Source organism: Nymphalis io, chromosome 29, assembly GCF_905147045.1.
Source record: "Nymphalis io chromosome 29, ilAglIoxx1.1, whole genome shotgun sequence".
NCBI classification, from domain to species: domain Eukaryota; kingdom Metazoa; phylum Arthropoda; class Insecta; order Lepidoptera; family Nymphalidae; genus Nymphalis; species Nymphalis io.
In genome coordinates this window covers 5,704,527-5,724,169 of record NC_065916.1, presented here as the reverse complement: position 1 = coordinate 5,724,169, position 19,643 = coordinate 5,704,527, and the positions used below count along the sequence as shown (strand labels likewise).

Genomic DNA, 19,643 nt, shown 5'->3' with positions numbered 1-19,643 from the left:
TTGTGGATTCGATTCCCACCCAGGACAGACATTTGTGTGCATGAACATGTTTGTTTGTCCTGAGTCTGGGTATAATTATATATATAAGTATGTATTTACAAAAGAAAAGTAGTATATCAGTTGTCTGGTTTCCATAGTACAAGCTTTGTACAAGCTTAATTTGGGATCAGAGGGCCGTGTGTGAAAAATGTCCCAGGATATTATTATATTATTATTATTTTATTCTATAAAATAAAAAAAATAAAAAAAAAACCAAAATTATAATCATGGTTGCTAACAGACTAGACTGTATATTTATAAACCGCTGTTGTAAAGTTTCGGCTGGACCAGTAAATTATATAAGTAGTAGATATAGATTATATATGAGTCTTGTCACTTGAACAAATAAATAATTATTATTATTATTAGTTAACGTACAAATACGATACGATAAGCCGAGATGGCCTAGTGGTAAGAACGCGTGAATCTTAACCGATGATCGTGGGTTCAAACTCGGGCAAGCACCACTGAATTTTCATGTGCTTAATTTGTGATTATAATTCATCTCGTGCTTGACGGTGAAGGAAAACATCGTGAGGAAACCTGCATGTGTCTAAATTCACTGAAATTCTGCCACATGTGTATTCCACCAACCCGCACTGGAGCAGCGTGGTGGAATAAGCTCCAAAAACCTTCTCCTCAAAAAGAGGAGAGGAGGCCTTTAGCCCAGCAGTGGGACATTCACAGGCTGTTACGGTTACGGTACAAATACAATATAAACACTTAATAGAGAACAGAAATGTTTATTTTTAATGTATTTGATCCCAAAACCGACTCGCTATGAACAAGTTATTTTGTCAAGTAAAACCAAGTTAGGAAAATCTTAACTTTTTATCTGCAAGTTGTTATAAAAGTTCAAATTAGTCAAATAATGGGAACGCACGTTTCTATTTCCTGTTTTTATTTTAACCACTTTCACAGACGAGGGGTGTGTATTTCACTAGTCTGTTAACAATGTGGATGCCAGGTGTATGAAATTTTGCATACACGTTGTCAGGAGTATAGAAATAACATAGGGTACTCAAGGCCCCCTTACGAGAGGGCGAAGCTACGTACAGACAATAGTTAGTATAAAAGTAACGTCGCAGTTTCGATCATTTTAAATTTAGGCTATAGGCGTGACAAGACTTGGTAATAAATACATTTTTTGTACAATAGCGTGTATTACTACTCGGTAGCGATAGATGGCGCTAATAAAATCTGTCAGTTTCCTGAATCGCGCTGTCTAGATTCGCTACTGAATATATATAATGTGAAAGTGACTCCATAGAGTGCATTGTTATTCAAGGCAAAGTGGATGGCACCAGACCGCGTGGAAGGACGCCTGTACGATGGACCGATCTAATAAAAACAACTGCTAGCGGGCCTTTGCATGAATGCACCAGGCTCACCACTAATAGGAACATATGTCGAAAGCTCGTGAGGCGAATAACATCTGCGCCCAACAATTCGTAATACATGGCGACCACGACCGCTCTGACAAGAGTGTCACGACGAAGAAGAAGAAAAAAGTGTTTTTGTTAAAACGATCAGACAAAATAAATTAGAGTGTGAACAGTAGAAAGCTCTTCCTTAGTTTCATTTACCGTTTGATCACCGATATTAGTTCGACGTAAACATTTTAATTAAGAGAGCATATTTGCTAATTTGCATGTTACAGTAATGATTTTCTTGTTCAGTTTTTTTTTATTATAGAATATGAAGGTGGACGAGTATATGGGCCACCTGATGGTAAGTGGTCACTAAACGCCCTTAGACATTGGCATTGTACGAAATGTCAACCATCGCTTATAGCCAATGCGCCACCAACCTTGGGAACTAAGATTTTATGTCCCTTGTGCCTGTAATTACACTGGCTCACTCACCCTTCAAACCGGAACACAACAATATCAAGTATTGCTGCTTTGCGGTAGAATATCTGATGAGTGGGTGGTACCTACCCAGACGAGCTTGCACAAAGCCCTACCACCAGTAATACTTTTTAGCTTTGTGGAATACGTCTGGGTAGGTACCACCCACCAGTTTTGCAGAACTAACTATCAGAATTTTGAAATACTAACGATACTAACGTTAACGTGTTCCCCTCCTCTTACAACCCGGGTTCCTTCAAACGAGGCGTGAAGAGGCATCTTGCGGGTCGGCAAGGCGGTGACGGCTAGTACAGAACATTCTTCCCGTCTGTACTGGCCGTCGTCGCGTTTGGACTCTACTACCACTTACCATCAGGTTGAGTAGAGTCATTTGCCATCCCGGACATATAAAAAAAAAATACTATCGTTACTGACAAATGAATTGTTATCGATATTATTGCTCACGGTGAGCTATCGATACTATCGAAAACACGGTGATAAGCTCCAAATCTTCTCCTCAAAAAGAGGAAAGGAGGCCTTTAGCCCTGCATTGGGACATTCACAGGCTGTTACGGTATACACCCTCATAATTAAAATTAAAAAAAATGAGCGTTACTTATTGACTGTCAAAAATCTACTACCAGTTCGGAAGTACCTGAGATGACCCGACAAACACCGGCGAAAGAAATTCAGTGCGGCTTTTTTTTTTTTTTTTATATTCGCCGGGAGCGCAAATGACTCTACTCCACCTGATGGTAAGTGGTAGTAGAGTCCAAACGCGACGACGGCCAGTACAGACGGGAAAAATGTTCTGCACTAGCCACCTTCACCTTGCCGGCCCGCAAGATGCCTCTTCACGCCTCGTTTGAAGGAACCCGGGTTGTAAGAGGAGGGGAACACGTGAGCTGGTAAGGAATTCCATTTTTTTGAAGTGCGACAAAGAAAGGAGTTGCCAAATTTCTTTGTTCGCGATGGAATTGATGTCACAGTTAGGCGGTGACATCGAGAACCAGCTCGCGTGGACTTAAGAAGGAAGGGGGAAGCAGGAATTAGAGAGAATAATTCCTCAGAGCACTCGCCGTGATACAGTCGATAGAAAGCGCTCAGTGCTGCTATCTCACGACGCAATTGTAAAGGTTCAAGAGTGTTTGTGACCTTTACGTCACCAATAATGCGTACGGCACGTCGCTGCAACCGGTCCAAGGCCTCAAGTAGGTACTTAGCGAAGCCATCCCAAAGGTGCGAGCAATATTCCACGCAAGACCGTACCTGTGTTTTGTACAGCAGGCACAGTTGTTGTGGCGTGAAAAAGCGCCGCACCTTGTTCAGAACTCCGAGTTTCCGTGAAGCTGTTTTTATAACAGCCTCGATGTAATCCCTTGGACTAAGGTCGCAGCGAACGTCAATCCCCAGCATGGCGATTTTGCTTTGCATCACCAGCGGAGTACCACAGAGGGAGGGAAGAGGGGAAAATGTTGACTTTTTCGCCGTGAGAGCGCATACCTGTGTTTTCTTGGCATTAAACTCAACAAGATTATCAGAGCCCCATTTGGCGATGAGCTCTAACGTCCTATCGAGTTCAATGACAGGATCCTTCCGCCTCTCCTCAATTTCCGCTCGCCTAGCCACTGCGCGTCCGTGGTATCCACCATGCACTGTACTATCGTCTGTGTAGCAATGTATGTTCCCAAGAGTGAGCATATCATTGATATGCAAAAGAAAGAGTGTGGGAGATAGCACAGATCCCTGGGGGACCCCAGCATTCACTACATAGAATTGTGAAGCGCAACCATCAACTAAAACACGAAGGCTACGCTTGTATAGGAAGCTGGCAATCCAGGTGCATAGCTGAGCAGGCAGACCATATGCCGGCAGCTTGGAGAGAAGACTTCTGTGCGAGACCCTGTCGAAAGCCTTGGAGATATCAAGGCTGACAGCCAACGATTCTCCATGCTTGTCGATAGCTTCACCCCAAAAGGTGTGTTACGTACGCTAGAAGATCACCTGTGGACCGTTTTGGTCGAAACCCGTATTGACGATCATTAATTAAACAGTGATCTTCTAGGTAATGGATCAGTTGGTTGTTTAAAATCCGTTCCATCACCTTACAAAGTACTGAGGTGATAGCTATTGGCCGATAATTTGCCGGGTCAGACCGATCCCCTTTTTTGGGAAACGCTTGCACATTAGCTCTTCTCCAAGTCTCCGGCACACATCCCGAAGAGAGAAAAAGTTGGAACAGGCGCGTTAACACAGGAGACAGCTCCGCTGCGCACTTCTTCAGCACTATGGCTGGTATTCCATCGGGACCGCTAGCTTTCCGTACATCAAGTGATTGCAGCTCCGCACGCACATCACGTTGCCTGATTTTAATGTCAGGCATCGTATGGCCATATGAAGGTGGCATTACACTACAATCATCGATGACGGAATTGTCGGCAAAGAGTTTAGCCAGGAGATCAGCTTGCTCTTGCGGACTGTGAGCTAGCGATCCGTCCGGATTTCTGAGCGGTGGCAGCGAAGGTTGGCAGAAATTGTTTTGCACAGACTTGGTCAGACGCCAGAAGCTACGGGAGCCCCTAGGATGCGAAACAAGGTCATGACCAATCTGTACAATGCGCTGTGCATCCGCTCTCGTGTATGCCTTTCTACAGGACTTGGAATTTTTATTATAGTTTGCTTTCAGTGAGTCAATGTTAGATGCCCCGCTAATGCAGCCGTTGATCCACTTGCGATATGCCGCCTGCTTAGATGATACAGCATCGGCACATTCACGAGTGAACCAACGGTTACGCGTACTCCTACTGACGAGATCTGAGCTAGGCTTGTTTCGTGTGTGTGAGAGAAACAATAATAAAACTTTGTTTTAGCAGCCTTATTTTAAAAATGTATATAAAACTATAACCTAATAACTTGGAGAAAAAAAATTAAATTAATAACTTAATAAAAAAAAATTCATTCATTACACATTTCTCCAACCCCATAATATTCTATACGTGTCCGTTTTATCAACAATAAGTCTTATTATTGCTCGAGAAACTTGTTATCGTTCAATAATCTACCTTATTTCAAAACCATACGGTCGAATTTAACAATTCTTCCTTAACAACTCAATTCTGAATACGTCAATGCACTGTAATTAATGATATTGAACTTTAAATGGTAGAAAATAAGGCTTAGAATCTATTAAATTCGAAACTAACCTTTCTTCCTTTTCTAGGGTGACAACAGCATAAGCTTAAGTTGAACTTCAACCATAAAACAATAAAAATCTATTTGGCACTTGATATTGCATCAAAATCTATTCAACTGTTTTTCTTATGTTATTATTTATTAGTCGCTTATGTAAATTATTACTCAACATATATAACAGTCCGCTGGTGACGCAATGGTTCGTTCTTCACCAGAGAATCGGATATGCGATTCAACGATATCATTCTGCTCCCATACTTGCTAACATTACACTCGGTCATTTTTAGTTTTCATTTGTTAATATTTATTTGTACGTATATAGACAACGAACCAATTTCAATGAAATTATAATCGAATTATCCTAAAAAAATATTTATTTATTTATTTTGATCAATTTATACATGTCATAACAATATATACGATAGTAACTACAATAGCAGCTACTAAAAAACGAACACGCTTTACGCTTAACTGTAGTGCAAACGCTTTACGCTTGCACACGCTTTACGCTTAACTGTAGTGCAAACGCTTTACGCTTGCACACGCTTTACGCTTAACTGTAGTGCAAGCGCTTTACGCTTAACTGTATTGATTAAATATTATACGAATACTATAATGCCTTATAAATAAATTATGGTATTCTTTAAAAAAAAAAAAACAACAAACACTCGCGACTATTTATTGAATCAACACGGGATTGGAACCCCTCGGCATTACCATATAAGCTGGTAAAATATATAATATTTAAATATGGAAACTTACTTTTTTTTACACTAAATAGGCGTTTGACCGTTGACCGTTGACTTGCCTGATGTTAAGCATCGACACGGTATCGGATGTAGCACGCTTGCCTAGAAGAAACCTGTTTACTCTGAATTTGAAGACACCAGCGTTGTACCTATCAGGAAATACAGACTCAGGCAAGGCATTCCACAGTGTCGCAGAGCGAATGATGAATGTTGGATCAAAGCGCTTCGTACGTAGGTGAATTTCCACTACCTATGGCGCTTTGGTCGTGTTTGCCTGGCCGTTCGATAGTAAAAGGGGGCGGGAGGAGTCAGTTCGTGTAATTCCTGAGCACATTCTCCAAAATGTAATAACTAATCATTACGTTTTGCAGACATACATACGACATACTTGTAACGTACTATTAATTGTCTTTTGTTATAAATAAAATGTATGATTGTATGTTTTTAAACTGTATGCGTTTCTCAATCGTGCCATATGAATATAATAATATCCTAGGACATTGTCCTAGTCCATCTGATCCCAAACTAAGCAGAGCTCGTACTATGAAAATCAGACAACTGACATACTACATATACTACTTTTATTTTGTAAATACATACTTATATAGATAATTACACCCAGACTCGGGACAAACAGACATGTTTATGCACACAAATGTCTGTGCTGGGTGGGAATCTAGCCCACAACTTTCGGCGTGAAAGGCAAGTATCTACCAACCACGCCAACCGGCTCGTCAGATATGATGAAATTTGGTGAGTTTTTAAACGGTCCTCGTCTTGGCAGGTTTGTCTTTCACATATATATTACAGAAGCCGATGGATTGTGTATGTGTGTGTGTGTGTGTGTGTGTGTATCATTTGTTCGTCCGACGTGGTGTTCACGCGCGCAGTCGAGTGTTCAATACAATGATTTTGAACGCTCTACTGGCTCACTTTAACTCATCTAACTGTCAAAGCGTCTAATGTCACTGTCAGTGTCGCCATAGTATTTCCTATTCTACCTATTCTAAAAAAACATAAGGCAAAACGAACACTATACTTAATTATTATTATTTATTATATTTATTATTTAACTTATAATTATTAAAGTTTGTTATATCATATAATAAGCGTCTACATGATACGTTTATATCATTGCATATAACTATGTTTCGACTGTTTAGTCGCCATGTTTTTTTCCGACAAATTCAACCATCACCGTCATATATCAGCCATTATACACAAAACCTTAATGTATTATACACCAAAACCTTCCTTATAAATCACTAATCGTCCATTGGTGAAAACCATATGAAAACCCTTTCGGTAGTTTTTCAGTTTATTGCATACAAACAGACAGACGAGGTGGTGATTTCGTTTTATAATAAATAGATATATATTTTAATAGCGTTTATTTATCCATGTTAAGTGCGATCCATGGTCACTCTCTATCAGTATGTCGGCACGCGGACCTCGCGAATTATTTAATAAGCGACAAATTCGCACGCGGAGGCATCTATACGGTATTTTTAAAGATGGCGTCACTCGGAATTCTCGAAATGTAGGAGAAAACTTTAAATAAGGATTTTGATTTAGAATTGGTTTATTTTCACGTTTAATTCAAGCCACTGTCGTAGGTGTACAATCTATTTTTTTTTTAAATAAGTAGGCAGATTAGCAAATAATCCACCGAATGGTCACCACTACCCATATACAATGCATTGCAAGATAACTATCCCTTACTTTGCGGATGCTCCACTAACCTTGAAATCTAATATGTTATGTCCCAAGTGCCGATAGTTTTTTTTTAATAGTATAGGTAAGCGGACGGGCATATAGACATTGGCATTGTTAGAAATGTTAACCATCGCTTACATCACCAATGCGCCACCAACCTTGGAAACTAAGATGTTATGTTCCTTGTGCCTGAATTTACACTGGCTCACTCACCCTTCAAACCGGAACACAACAATACCAAGTACTGCTGTTTTGCGGTAGAATATCTGATGAGTGGGTGGTACCCACCCAGACGAGCTAGCACGAAGCCCTACCACCAGTAAAACATAACATCTTAGTTGGTAATTTTTCTTACAGTGCCAACGTACCTAACATGTCTGTTTGTCCTGAGTCTGGGTGTAATTATCTATATAAGTTTGTATTAACAAAAGTGTAGTATATATAGTACATCAGTTGCCTGGTTTCCATAGTACGAGCTCTGCTTAGTTTGGGATCTGATGGCCGTGTGTGAATAATATCCCAGGATATTATTATTAAATATAAATCTTGGTTTGATGGTTTTAGTGTATCACATATACAAATAAATAAAATTCAAGTATATGTCTGTGATTTCAAAGTAACTGCTTATTTTAAGTAAAATATTTGCGAGTTACAAAAACCAAAGCAATTTTTTTATTATCTCTTACTAATAATATATCCCTAATCATTTAAATATATTAAATTATGTATAATTTAAATGTGTTCAAAGCCGTGAGTTTTTCTAACATTACTATTTAAGTAGCTGTGCTTCGCAGTGTCACACGGTTTCACACGCAAAGCCAAAACAGTGCCCTTTTCACCACTGTCAACCGAATTTCTTTTTTATATAAACAGCCATTGTCCACTGCTGAACATAGGCCTCTCCCGAGGTGCGCCAAAGCTCTTATTGATGACGTTGTCAATAAAAAAATAGAAATTGAAAAAAAGAAATATATATGTTCGAAGTATGTAAAATTATAAATCTTTTTTTTTTATTCGCTTTAATATTCTGAACATTATTTGGTTTTTATCTATGATTAACACTTAAAAATTATAATTACATATTGGAACTTTTCTTAAAATTCATTTCCAATAACTGGCAGGCAGCCTCCATTAAAGCACAATGGAAGCCATCGGGATAGAACGAGCCTGTCGCTAACAGGAGGAAGGGTGATAATCGACCCATGGGGATAGACTGACGCGCAGACATGCGATTTGGCAGAAAAACTCCAAATCAAATTAATATTCAAGTAAAGTTCTATTGTAGTCTGTTAATATGTACGGATTTTCATAGTTTCAATCGATAAAGTTTTTTAGAGCAAGGTCTATAATTAAATAAGCTTTTGCGTAAATTAGCAGAAATATATTCTGCACTGTTCAAGATGCCAGAAAAATTAATGCAAACTTGGAGCTTTGATGACGTCTGCAAATTATCAGAGTTATATTTATTACGAACATAATAAATATTTTATATAGACTATTTTATATAGAATAAGCAGTTCCGTAACTTAATCTTTGTAAAGAAAGAGGGTAGATAGAAGGGATAATTCAATCCACGATCTTTGAAAAGGCTTACATGGTGTTCGAAGTAATTACTCGATTCTATAGTAAAATCCTACATATATTTCATAATAATAACCAAAGATTGCGGTTCAATATTGATACAACTGTTTTTCGAAGTGACTTGTTGCTGTTGACCCAAGTGGCCAACGCATCACCAGGCGGGAGGCGAGTCTTTAAGATACTGAGCCGGATGTTGGACGCTCACTTAAAGGCGATGAATACGCGTGTCCTAAGAGCGCCTACTGTGAGGCCGAAATTCGGTTTAGGGCACCGTCGACATTGGGAATAGAGTGAGTGCAATGACCCCGTCATACGCTAGACGTCTGTTCGCTCTGTAACCTAGAACGATAAACGATTAAGAGGCATCTTGCGGGCTGGCAAGGCGGGGCGGCTAGTGTAGAACATTCTTCCCGACTGTACTGGCCATCATCGCGTTTGGATTCCACTACCACTTACCATCAGGTGAAGTAGAGTCATTTGCCTTCCCGGCGAATATAAAAAAAACTAACAAGTTGATATCAGCAGATATGATCTTATCATCAGGGATTGATTCAACCGCTCCCAGCAACGTGATAAGGGATGATAAAACAAATGACCCTTAAAAATGTATGTTAGACGCAATTATATATGTACAATATAAGTGTAGATATGGTATACATAGCTGGTATACTTGGTGGTACAACCCATTCATCATATATTCTACCACACAGCAATATTGTTTAGTTTCAAGGGACATAACGTTTTTGTTTGCAAGGTTGGGGGCGCATCGGGCATTTATGGATGGTTAATTTTCCTTCCAAAGTCTATGAGCGGTGAACACTTAATGTCAGGTGCCCCATTTGACAATAGTGAAGTGCTTAATAAAAAAAAATCGCATTAATGGAGCGAGGAAAAGCCAACAGAAAATAGAACTCGAATTTCTCGAACGCAAGTGTCGAGATAGAATTACTGATGAATAAATGTATACTTCCATGTAAGCGAACCTCAAACATTCAACAGGCTATTTCTACTCAGTACTCTGTATATTGAAATTCATAGCGTTCCAGCTCGTTCCAGTCTATTAACATATAACACTCCTGTCATTCGGTATACTCATTTAATGAGTGAACATAATTTACGGAATGAATGAAATATATATTATAAATAAATATTTTAATAAGAGACGCTTTTAGAAAAAACAAATATACACCCTTTTGTTGCCTTCACTGGTTTTTACGCTCAATATGAATTGCGATTCAAGAAAAGCTAGCATTCATGTTATCATTCCACGCGTTCGTAATTTGTATAGTATTTTTTAATTTATTTTTTAAATAATTTTTACAAAAATCTTACTTGTGAAGACGAAAGTGACACTTAAAAAAACATGTTTAAAAAAATATTTTTTTTATAAATTTAAAGAATGCTTCATTGTTTTTTATTATTAATAAAAAAATTATCGTTAGAAGGAAATAATCCGTTTTAATCCGTTGCATTAACACGAAAAACACTATCATTTTTGTTTTTTTTTGTCACTAATCAATAATTATCAAGTATTATCTGTGCCGCTTCTGATAAGCTTGAAATGTATACCTTAGTTTCTTTGCTATTTTCATTCAAACGTGCTGCGTTATTATTCCTAATTATTCAAATTAATGGTAATTTTAACTTCAGTTAAAAGTGATAGAAACTAAAATAATTTAATGTGAGTGTTGTTTTTTTTATTTACATCTCAGTAAATGGGTAATTTTTTTTGCTAAATAAAGTTAAATTAAAACAAAAAAAAATAGATAATATAATTTATGTACACTAAAACAAAATAATGTATTTTTGATTAATGAAATATTTTTCATTGATGGCATTTGTTTTTTTTTAATCAGAACCTTTTTTTAATTTTTAATATGCAACGGTATAATTATAATCATAATATCACTCGTGTCGCTTAGAAATTAAATTAATAATTACATAACACATTACATCCAAATGGTCACTAATTCAATCATGGGCGATCCATCGTGATGCAGAATTAAAACAATGCATAATAATTGATAAACACAATCGGCAGCGATCTTATCAGCGATAAGGAGCAATTATATGGCTGAAATTGGCCACAGCACGTTACTGAAGTACTTCATCGACACGTAAGTAAAATTTTATTTAATTTTAAATATTATAATTAATTTTACTGCATTCGTTATATCATCTAGATCAGGATTTTTCAACATTTTCGTATGGGGGGGTTATTATGGAATTATTTTGGAATTGCTGGTTGTTTAAACCTGTAACGAGTAATATAATCATAATTAAAATATACGTTTTTTAAGTTGACTTTTATAATCACTTTTGAATCTTCTAACTACCACTTACCACCAGATCGAACAACCACGTTGTGAGAATAACCAACAAAACAAAAGTAGCTATTTTTTTCATCAAACTGTATGAAAATGTTTAGATTCATTAGGGGGGGGGTTCGATGCAAGAAATGTTGGGAAACTCTGGTCTCGACTGAAACCAGACAACTGATTTACTACATATACTACTTTTCTTTTGTAAATACATACTTCTATAGATAATTATACCCAGATTCAGAACAAACAGACATGTTCATGCACACAAATGTCTGTCTTGGATGGGACTCGAACCCACAACCTTCGGCGTATCCTTAAGCGGCAAGTATCTACCAACCACGCCAACTGGCTCGCCAAAAAAATTATATAATATAAATTATATTATTTTATAATTATATAATATAATATAAATATGAGAAATTACTATAATATTGCACTGTAAAAAATATTAACCCCATTACATCGCCAATGCGCCACCAACCTTGGGAACTAAGATGTTATGTTCCTCGTGCCCTTCAACTTGAACAAAGTCAGTGTTCAGTCACCCTTCAAACCAGAACACAACAGTATTAAGTATTCCTTGGTCGTAGAATATCCGATGAATGGTACGCACCTACCCAGACGAGCTTGCACAAAGCGCTGCCAAGTAAATTGAGTATATTATAGATGAAGAAGCAAACAAACGGACAGATGTTTAGTGAGTGATATCGTTTTTTATATGAGGATCTCGCTGAGGCTATTTCATATCCAACTTCTCTAACATCAACGCGTAAGGCAAGTTCATATCTTCGTTATTACAGTAACAGCCTGTGAATGTCCCACTGCTGGGCTAAGGCCTCCTCTCCTTTTTCGAGGAGTTGTTTTGGAGCTTAATCCACCACGCTGCTCCAATGCGACTTGGAATACACATGTGGCAGAATTTCAGTGAAATTAGAAACATGCATGTTTCCTCACGATGTTTTCCTTCAACGTTAAGCACGAGATGAGTTATATAATTACATTATTATTGGTACTTGTCTGCGTTTGAAATTACGATCATCGGTTAAGATCGACGCGTTCTAACCACTGGGTAATCTCGGCTTTTTATTTCGTTTCCGTTGTTAAAATTCCTTATGAATATGTATGTAAGCATGACTAAATAAGACAGGTTAAATATGTATATATAATGTTTAAAGCATAAAAATTGGATTGGATTGAGGGCCCGTCTTAAGTACGTTAGGTATTTTTATGTACAACTGACAACTTGCAAAATTTCATGCTGAGCGTTCGAGTGCACAAAACAAATTAAAAAAAAGCCGAATTGTGCCTGAGCTCTTTCCAATCGTATCGGATTGTCGTCAAAACAAATTATGAGAGGATATAAAGAGCGCACCTGTGTTTACGCACACATTTGTGCACTATAATATGTCCAGTGCAGATGCTATTCTCCTTGAGAATGGCCGCTATATTTCAGACGGCACGATCAGTCTTATTTTTGTATATATAGCGGGACATTAATTCGTGAACTCGTTAGCACGGGAATTCATGGTGGGCGTTATGCTCAGGAAACATTAAAATAAGTGGACTGCAACGTTGACTTTTGTTACTATTTTAATTACAAATACTTAATTTTTTTATACAATGAAAGATTACACTATTAATTAGCGATTTAAGCCAATGGGTTTGCGAATGATCACCGCGTACAATCGCTGTCAACCAGTCCATGATTTACGTGACGTTCGCCCATCGGGACAAACGCAACTCCATTCGGTGTTATCCGCTCTAATGAACTAAAAAGAATAATTTACCAACGATAAAAAAATAACAAAATAAATTATAACTCTTAAAATTAACTGATTTTCATTATCTAATAATGCTACGCGCCATATATATACAAATCCTTCTCAAAAATAAATGGTAGGGCTTTGTGCAAGCTCGTCTAGGTTATTACCACTAGATATTCTATCGCAAAACCGCAATACTTGGTATTGTTATGTTCCGGTTTGAAAGGTGAGTGAGCCAGTGTAACTAACGGCACAAGGGACATAACATCTTAGTTCCCAAGGTTGGTGGCGCATTAGCAATGTAAGCGATGGTTATCATTTCTTACAATGTCAAGGTGTTGGTGACCACTTACCATCAGGTGGCCCATACTCGTCCGCCTACCTATACTATAAAAAAACCTTTTTAAATTACAGATCAAAAATGTCAGATTTAAAAAGCGAAAACATCAAATCAAATGTACCAGGAGAACAGGAGTTACGAGGAGTTTCAGCAACCGATGTTGAACCTAATGATGAAAGCAATAGAGATGATTTCGTTCTGACGCCAGTTATGAATATCACAAAGGAAGAAATGTCCTGGACTAAAGGGGGGGTGAAACTGCAAAAGGTAATCGTGTGCGGCGAGACATCGGTAAGGTACCAACATCTGTTTAAGAAAACACCGGCTGTTGATGTGAAGGTTGAAAAAAACGACGTGTTTAAGAAATGAGATAATTAAAACGATGAACTTTTAATTGTTTTTTTTTTTGATAAAGATACAGTAATTTAGGAATTTGGACAATATTGTAACAATGTAGTTTTTTTTTTAATTTAAATTTTTAAATGTTGTTATGAAATATTGTGAGATTAAGTTGGTAATAAACTTGGTAATATGGCGGTACGTTGGCAAAACAATAAATTATATACACACCGAACCGGTACATACATTTAATTTGATCTTATATAATTCAAGTTAAAAATATATTGAATAATAAAAGGCGAGTGTGTTCGACCCACACAAGTCATACCGACAAAATTAACATTATTAAAAACACAAAACGATATATATTTATTAATTAATTAATTTTTATTTGTTTCATATCAATAATAATCGACTGTTATAAAAATAATCGTTTGCCCAATTAAATTTTTAAACACAAATATTTTTAACACCAATAATAATCGCATATGTTGCTACGTTTGCCCAATTAAAAAGATATAATATTAAAAAAATATATATTATCTGTACAAAATGATATGATATAAAAAGATTGATTTTAACATTCGTTCGTTATTAATTTAATTATAATAGGATGAGTTAAAAATTAAAATCCGACAACAAAACAAATTTTGCTATGAACAGTACAAAACATTAAAAAAATCTTGTCTCATGTAGCGGCGCATGTATTTTGTACCTTATCTACTTCTCTGTACCAAGCCTCGGATTTATGACTTTCTACAATGCCCCGGCCTAGGGATCCAAAATAACACCAAATGATAAAAGGCCTTGGATATCCAAGTCCGACCTGGGAGATAATTCTACTAATAAATTGTCACTTAATCGCAATCTAATCGAAGCGTGATCGTTGCCGTTTATCCGTTATCCTATTCTTGAATTTAATTATCTATATTGGCATAAAAATTAACAATTAAGTTGGATTTTGACATAACGATATATTTTCGTGTCCGTAACAGCCTGTGAATATCCCACTGCTAGGCTAAGTCCCTTTATGAGGAGAAGGTTTGGAGCTTATTCCACAACGCTGCTCCAATTTGGGTTGTTGGAATTCACATGTGGCAGAATTTCAGTGAAATTAGACACATGCAGGTTTCCTCACGATGTTTTCCTTCACCGTAAAGCACTGTAAAGTAAACGGTGAACTTTAACATGTTATCGGTTCGGTTCCTATTCGAGTAAATATAGAATATTCAAAGTTAGATCGGAAATGAATCGGGAATTTATCGTAATCGATATAGCTTAGTAGAATCCGGCCCCTGCTTGTACTTCAGCTTATAGTTCATCCACTTCTACTCATAGTAACATATGCTTATACATTTTTTGACTTTGAGTAGTTAAGACTTGTAAGCGTAACAAACAAACGCTTTAACATTTATAACATTTTATTGAATACATTATGGTCTTACGTAAAAGATAATCAATATTTTTTAAAACGACTAAAAATGGCGTACGGTTGTCACTTAAACTGACAGCGAGTTTTTTAATTTTAATACTTATCATTCATATAGTAAGACTTACAGAATTACAAAAACAAAAAAAACTAACAATGGAATGTACATACAAACGACGGTTTTATCACTAAGAGAGCGACTTCTTCCAAACAACCTTTGTGTAAAGTATATAGATAATTAAAAAAGCATAAAGTAAGCACAGATACAATAATTATATTTTTTTATGGGTGAAATTTATTATAAATGAAACTATGTACAGTCATTTTTATAATACAGTACAGTAAACAGTAACAGCCTGTAAATGTCCCACTGCTGGGCTAAGGCCTCCTCTCCCTTTTTTAAGGAGAAGGCTTGGAGCTTATTCCACCACGCTGCTCCAGTGCGGGTTGGTAGAATACACATGTGGCAGAATTTCGATGAAATTAGACACATGCAGGTTTCCTCACGATGTTTTTCACCGAAAAGCACGAGATGAATTATAAACAGAAATTAAGCACATGTAAATTCAGAGGTGCTTGCCCGGGTTTGAACCCACGTTCATCGGTTAAGATTCACGCGTTCTTACCACTGGGCCATCTCGACTTATTATTTTTATAATATATAAAATTAAAATAAAAACAAAATATAAATTACAAATTTATGCCAAAAACACGCCGTCTAAAAGATTATCCTGTGGCATTGTACCCAAGACGCTGGCACTATTGCCTCTGTGCACCGCTAGACTCCGCCTTTGGGCTAAATAAGCGCCAGCCCTTGTGGACCAGTTTCTTAGAAAGATCTTTTATGATTTTTTTGTATCAGACAATCTTTTATATATATTTACTATATATACATCTTCATTTAAAAACCCGTATACGCGTATTATTTGTTGTTTTATATTGTTTATAATTGACAAAACTTAATAAATATCAGTTGCAATTGTGCTTATCAATCTGTCTATCTATCTATTTATCGCTACGTTTGAAATATATTCTCACAAAAATTAAAAACATGTAAAAGCATTTCAATAGAGAAGAACGCTTAGAGCTTATTCAACGACGCTGCTTCAATGCAGATCGGTGGATTAAGTAGCAGAATTTTTTTATCCGTCGATTCAGGTCGCCTATTAGACAGCCTACCTTCCTACATATATTTAAAAAAAATAGAGCATTCATTATGTATAGTATATGTAGTTCAGATAGTTAGGTCACCACGTACCGTTTGCAGGCTGCCAAGCTACCCTCTGCCTCTGTTTACGGGTCCTCGTTACTTAAATATGAGTCAGTTATATTTTTAAAATTTCGTCATAAGATAAAAAACGAAAACCTAATCATATCGTATCTAAATGGCCATCTGTCACAACCAATTATTACAAAGTCTTATTTAACTTCCGATCAATTTTCTGGTCAAATCTTGCAGCAAAATCTTTTACTGGTGGTAGGGCTTTGTGCAAGCCCGTCTGGGTAGGTACCACCCACTCATCAGATATTCTACCGCAAAACAGCAATACTTGATATTGTTGTGTTCCGGTTTGAAGGGTGAGTGAGCCAGTGTAATTACAGGCACAAGGGACATAAAATCTTAGTTCCCAAGGTTGGTGGCGCATTGGCTATAAGCGATGGTTGACATTTCTTACAATGCCAATGTCTAAGGGCGTTTGGTGACCACTTACCATCAGGTGGCCCATATGCTCGTCCACCTTCCTATTCTATAAAAAAAAAAAGCCGAATTAGAACTACACGCTTTTAAAACTTGGCTCCGCTCTGATTACAATCCATTTTTATGGTAGACATGATCTGATTCTACACATAGGGTCTAGACGAAAGAACTCCTTAACGGAATTCCATAGACAAATATTTGTACATAAAACCTTTTTTTTATGTTTTTTGACTTGTGATTTATCGCCAAGTCTACTGGAAAACAATTAAAATTTCGTTCTTACATAAAATTTGGTAACTTAATCACGGATGTACGGCTTTAATAAATGAAGATTGAGCGGATGAAACCTAATTAAAAAAAAAACCATTCATGTATCATATATGTATGAAAGGGCTCAGGGCAGGGCTTAAATGTGATTAAAGAAAATTAAACTAAATCGAGGATTGAATATTGGAAAAAGGATTATCTTATTATATTGGAAAATAAGTATTTCAACCACACGAATTAAAATTAATAATGAATTCTAAAACTTTAAATTCCAAAGGAAAACATTCATGAAGCGAAGAATGAAAATTCATATGATATCTAATAACATAAATTATTCAACAAATATCAATAATAATTGGCCAAGTCTAATTAATATTGTATGCTAACTTATAAGAGGAAAAAGTAATTTAATTATTGTTAATGTTAAACTTCAATATTTTTATTCAATTTAAAAAACATTTTAAACAACAGCAAACATGTTTTTTTATTTCTAATTGTTTTCGTAACCTTTTATCGTATTACATAAATAAAATTAAAACACACAAACAGCCGAGATGGTCCAGTAGCAAGTACGCATGAATCTTAACCCGGGCAAGCACCACTGAATTTTCATGTGCTTAATTTCTAATTATAATTCATCTCGTGCTTTCGGTGAAGGAAAACATCGTAAGGAAACCTGCATGTGTCTAATTTCACTGAAATTCTGCCACATGTGTATTCCACCAACCCGCATTGGAGTAGCTTGGAATTTAGAAATTCATCCCTAAGCGATTACATACAGAATGAAATTACCTATGGTTCTTCACCTGGTTTTCTATCCATGTGATAAAATTGTTTTTTTTTTTTTATTATATGAAAGCGGACGAGCAAATGGGCGACCTGATAGTAAGTGGTCACCAACGCATAGATATTGGCGTTGTAAAAAAAATTTAACCATCGCTTACATCGCCAATGCGCCACCAACCTTGGGAACTAAGATGTTTTGTCCCTTGTGCCTATAATTACACTGGCTCACTCACCCTTCAAACCGGAACACAACAATACCAAGTACTGCTGTTTTGCGGTGGAATATCTAATGAGTGGGTGATACCTACTCAAACGAGCTGCACAAAGCCCTACCTCCAGTGAAATTATTTACTTATTTATTAACTATTTATTGCACACAATTTACACACATTAAAAAAAAAACATATACTACATAATGTATGCATGGAAATTATCATACAGTGATCTCTTCCAGGCAACCTCTATAAAAAGAAACTTTTTTTGGTAGAAACAATAAATCATTTATCGGGCGTAGTGTGCACTTACAATTAACTTATTAAATACTTAGAATCTTAATAAAAAAACTGTAATATACCTACATCTAAGCCGAGATGGCCTAGTGGTAAGAACGCGTGAATCTTAACCGATGATCGTGGGTTCAAACCCGGGCAAGCACCACTGAATTTTCATGTGCTTAATTTGTGTTTATAATTCATCTCGTGCTTAACGGTGAAGGAAAACATCGTGAGGAAACCTGCATGTGTCTAATTTCATTGAAATTCTGCCACATGTGTATTCTACCAACCCGCATTGGAGCAGCGTGGTGGAATAAGCTCCAAACCTTCTCCTCAAAAGGGAGAGGAGGCCTTAGCCCAGCAGTGGGACATTAACAGGCTGTTACTGTACTATATACCAACATCTCTCTCTTATATATACTTATATAAATACATACTTATATAAGAAATAATTAACCATATGGATGATATTAACACAGACAAAATTTATTATAAACGGCTTCATAAAAAACCCATCTAAATATCAAAATGATGACGTTATACGAGAAACCGAAAAATAATCCTAAAACCGTGTCCCTGTTGAATCGTAATTCCGTTTTTGTCAAGGCAGATTGTTGTTAAACTTAATTTTGATTTCAGAACGAATCAACAAGAGTGGACACAACAATGAGTGAAACAACAGGAGTCAACATATTACATTCTGAAACTAGGGAAGTTCATGTTACTATGACGTCAGAGGATTTAAAAGCTAAAAGTACTCAAGATAAGGATACTGGTACGGTATATTATAGTAGCATTATTAATATTTCTGTATTCACATAAGACTGGATCGAACCTGTGACTTTCACATCGCTAGACGACATCTATACTATTTAGCTATTATTTCCATATTTTACCTTGCAATTAGTGTTGCATGTCGATAGTCCACTATCGATAGACAATCGATTGTTTATCGATAGTGGACTATCGTTACTACCAAATGAATTCCTATTGATAATATCAATAGTATTGCTGTTATCAATAGTAATGTGCACTGAGAGCTATAATTACAATCGACAGCGTACTATCGTTAACG

General features: G+C 36.6%; 1 protein-coding gene across 16 annotated transcripts in view; it reads left to right on the top strand.

Annotated features, from left to right (window-relative positions):
* Positions 1 to 10,718: 10,718 nt before the first annotated feature.
* LOC126779440 (uncharacterized protein PF3D7_1120600-like) overlaps positions 10,719 to 19,643 on the top strand; it is a 124,355-nt gene continuing 115,430 nt past the window's right edge. For 15 of the 16 annotated variants that reach the window (XR_007670352.1, XR_007670353.1, XM_050503383.1 and 12 more), the window contains exons 1-4: positions 10,725 to 10,808; positions 11,128 to 11,244; positions 13,629 to 13,821; positions 19,208 to 19,343. Coding sequence is in view for 14 of the 16 variants with exons in the window: in XM_050503383.1 (XP_050359340.1) it covers positions 11,198 to 11,244; positions 13,629 to 13,821; positions 19,208 to 19,343 (376 nt within the window). In the remaining 2 variants the exon portion in view is untranslated. Of the gene's footprint in view, positions 10,809 to 11,127; positions 11,245 to 13,628; positions 13,822 to 19,207; positions 19,344 to 19,643 lie in introns of all 16 variants that reach the window. The other variant, XM_050503370.1, reaches the window with a different exon arrangement.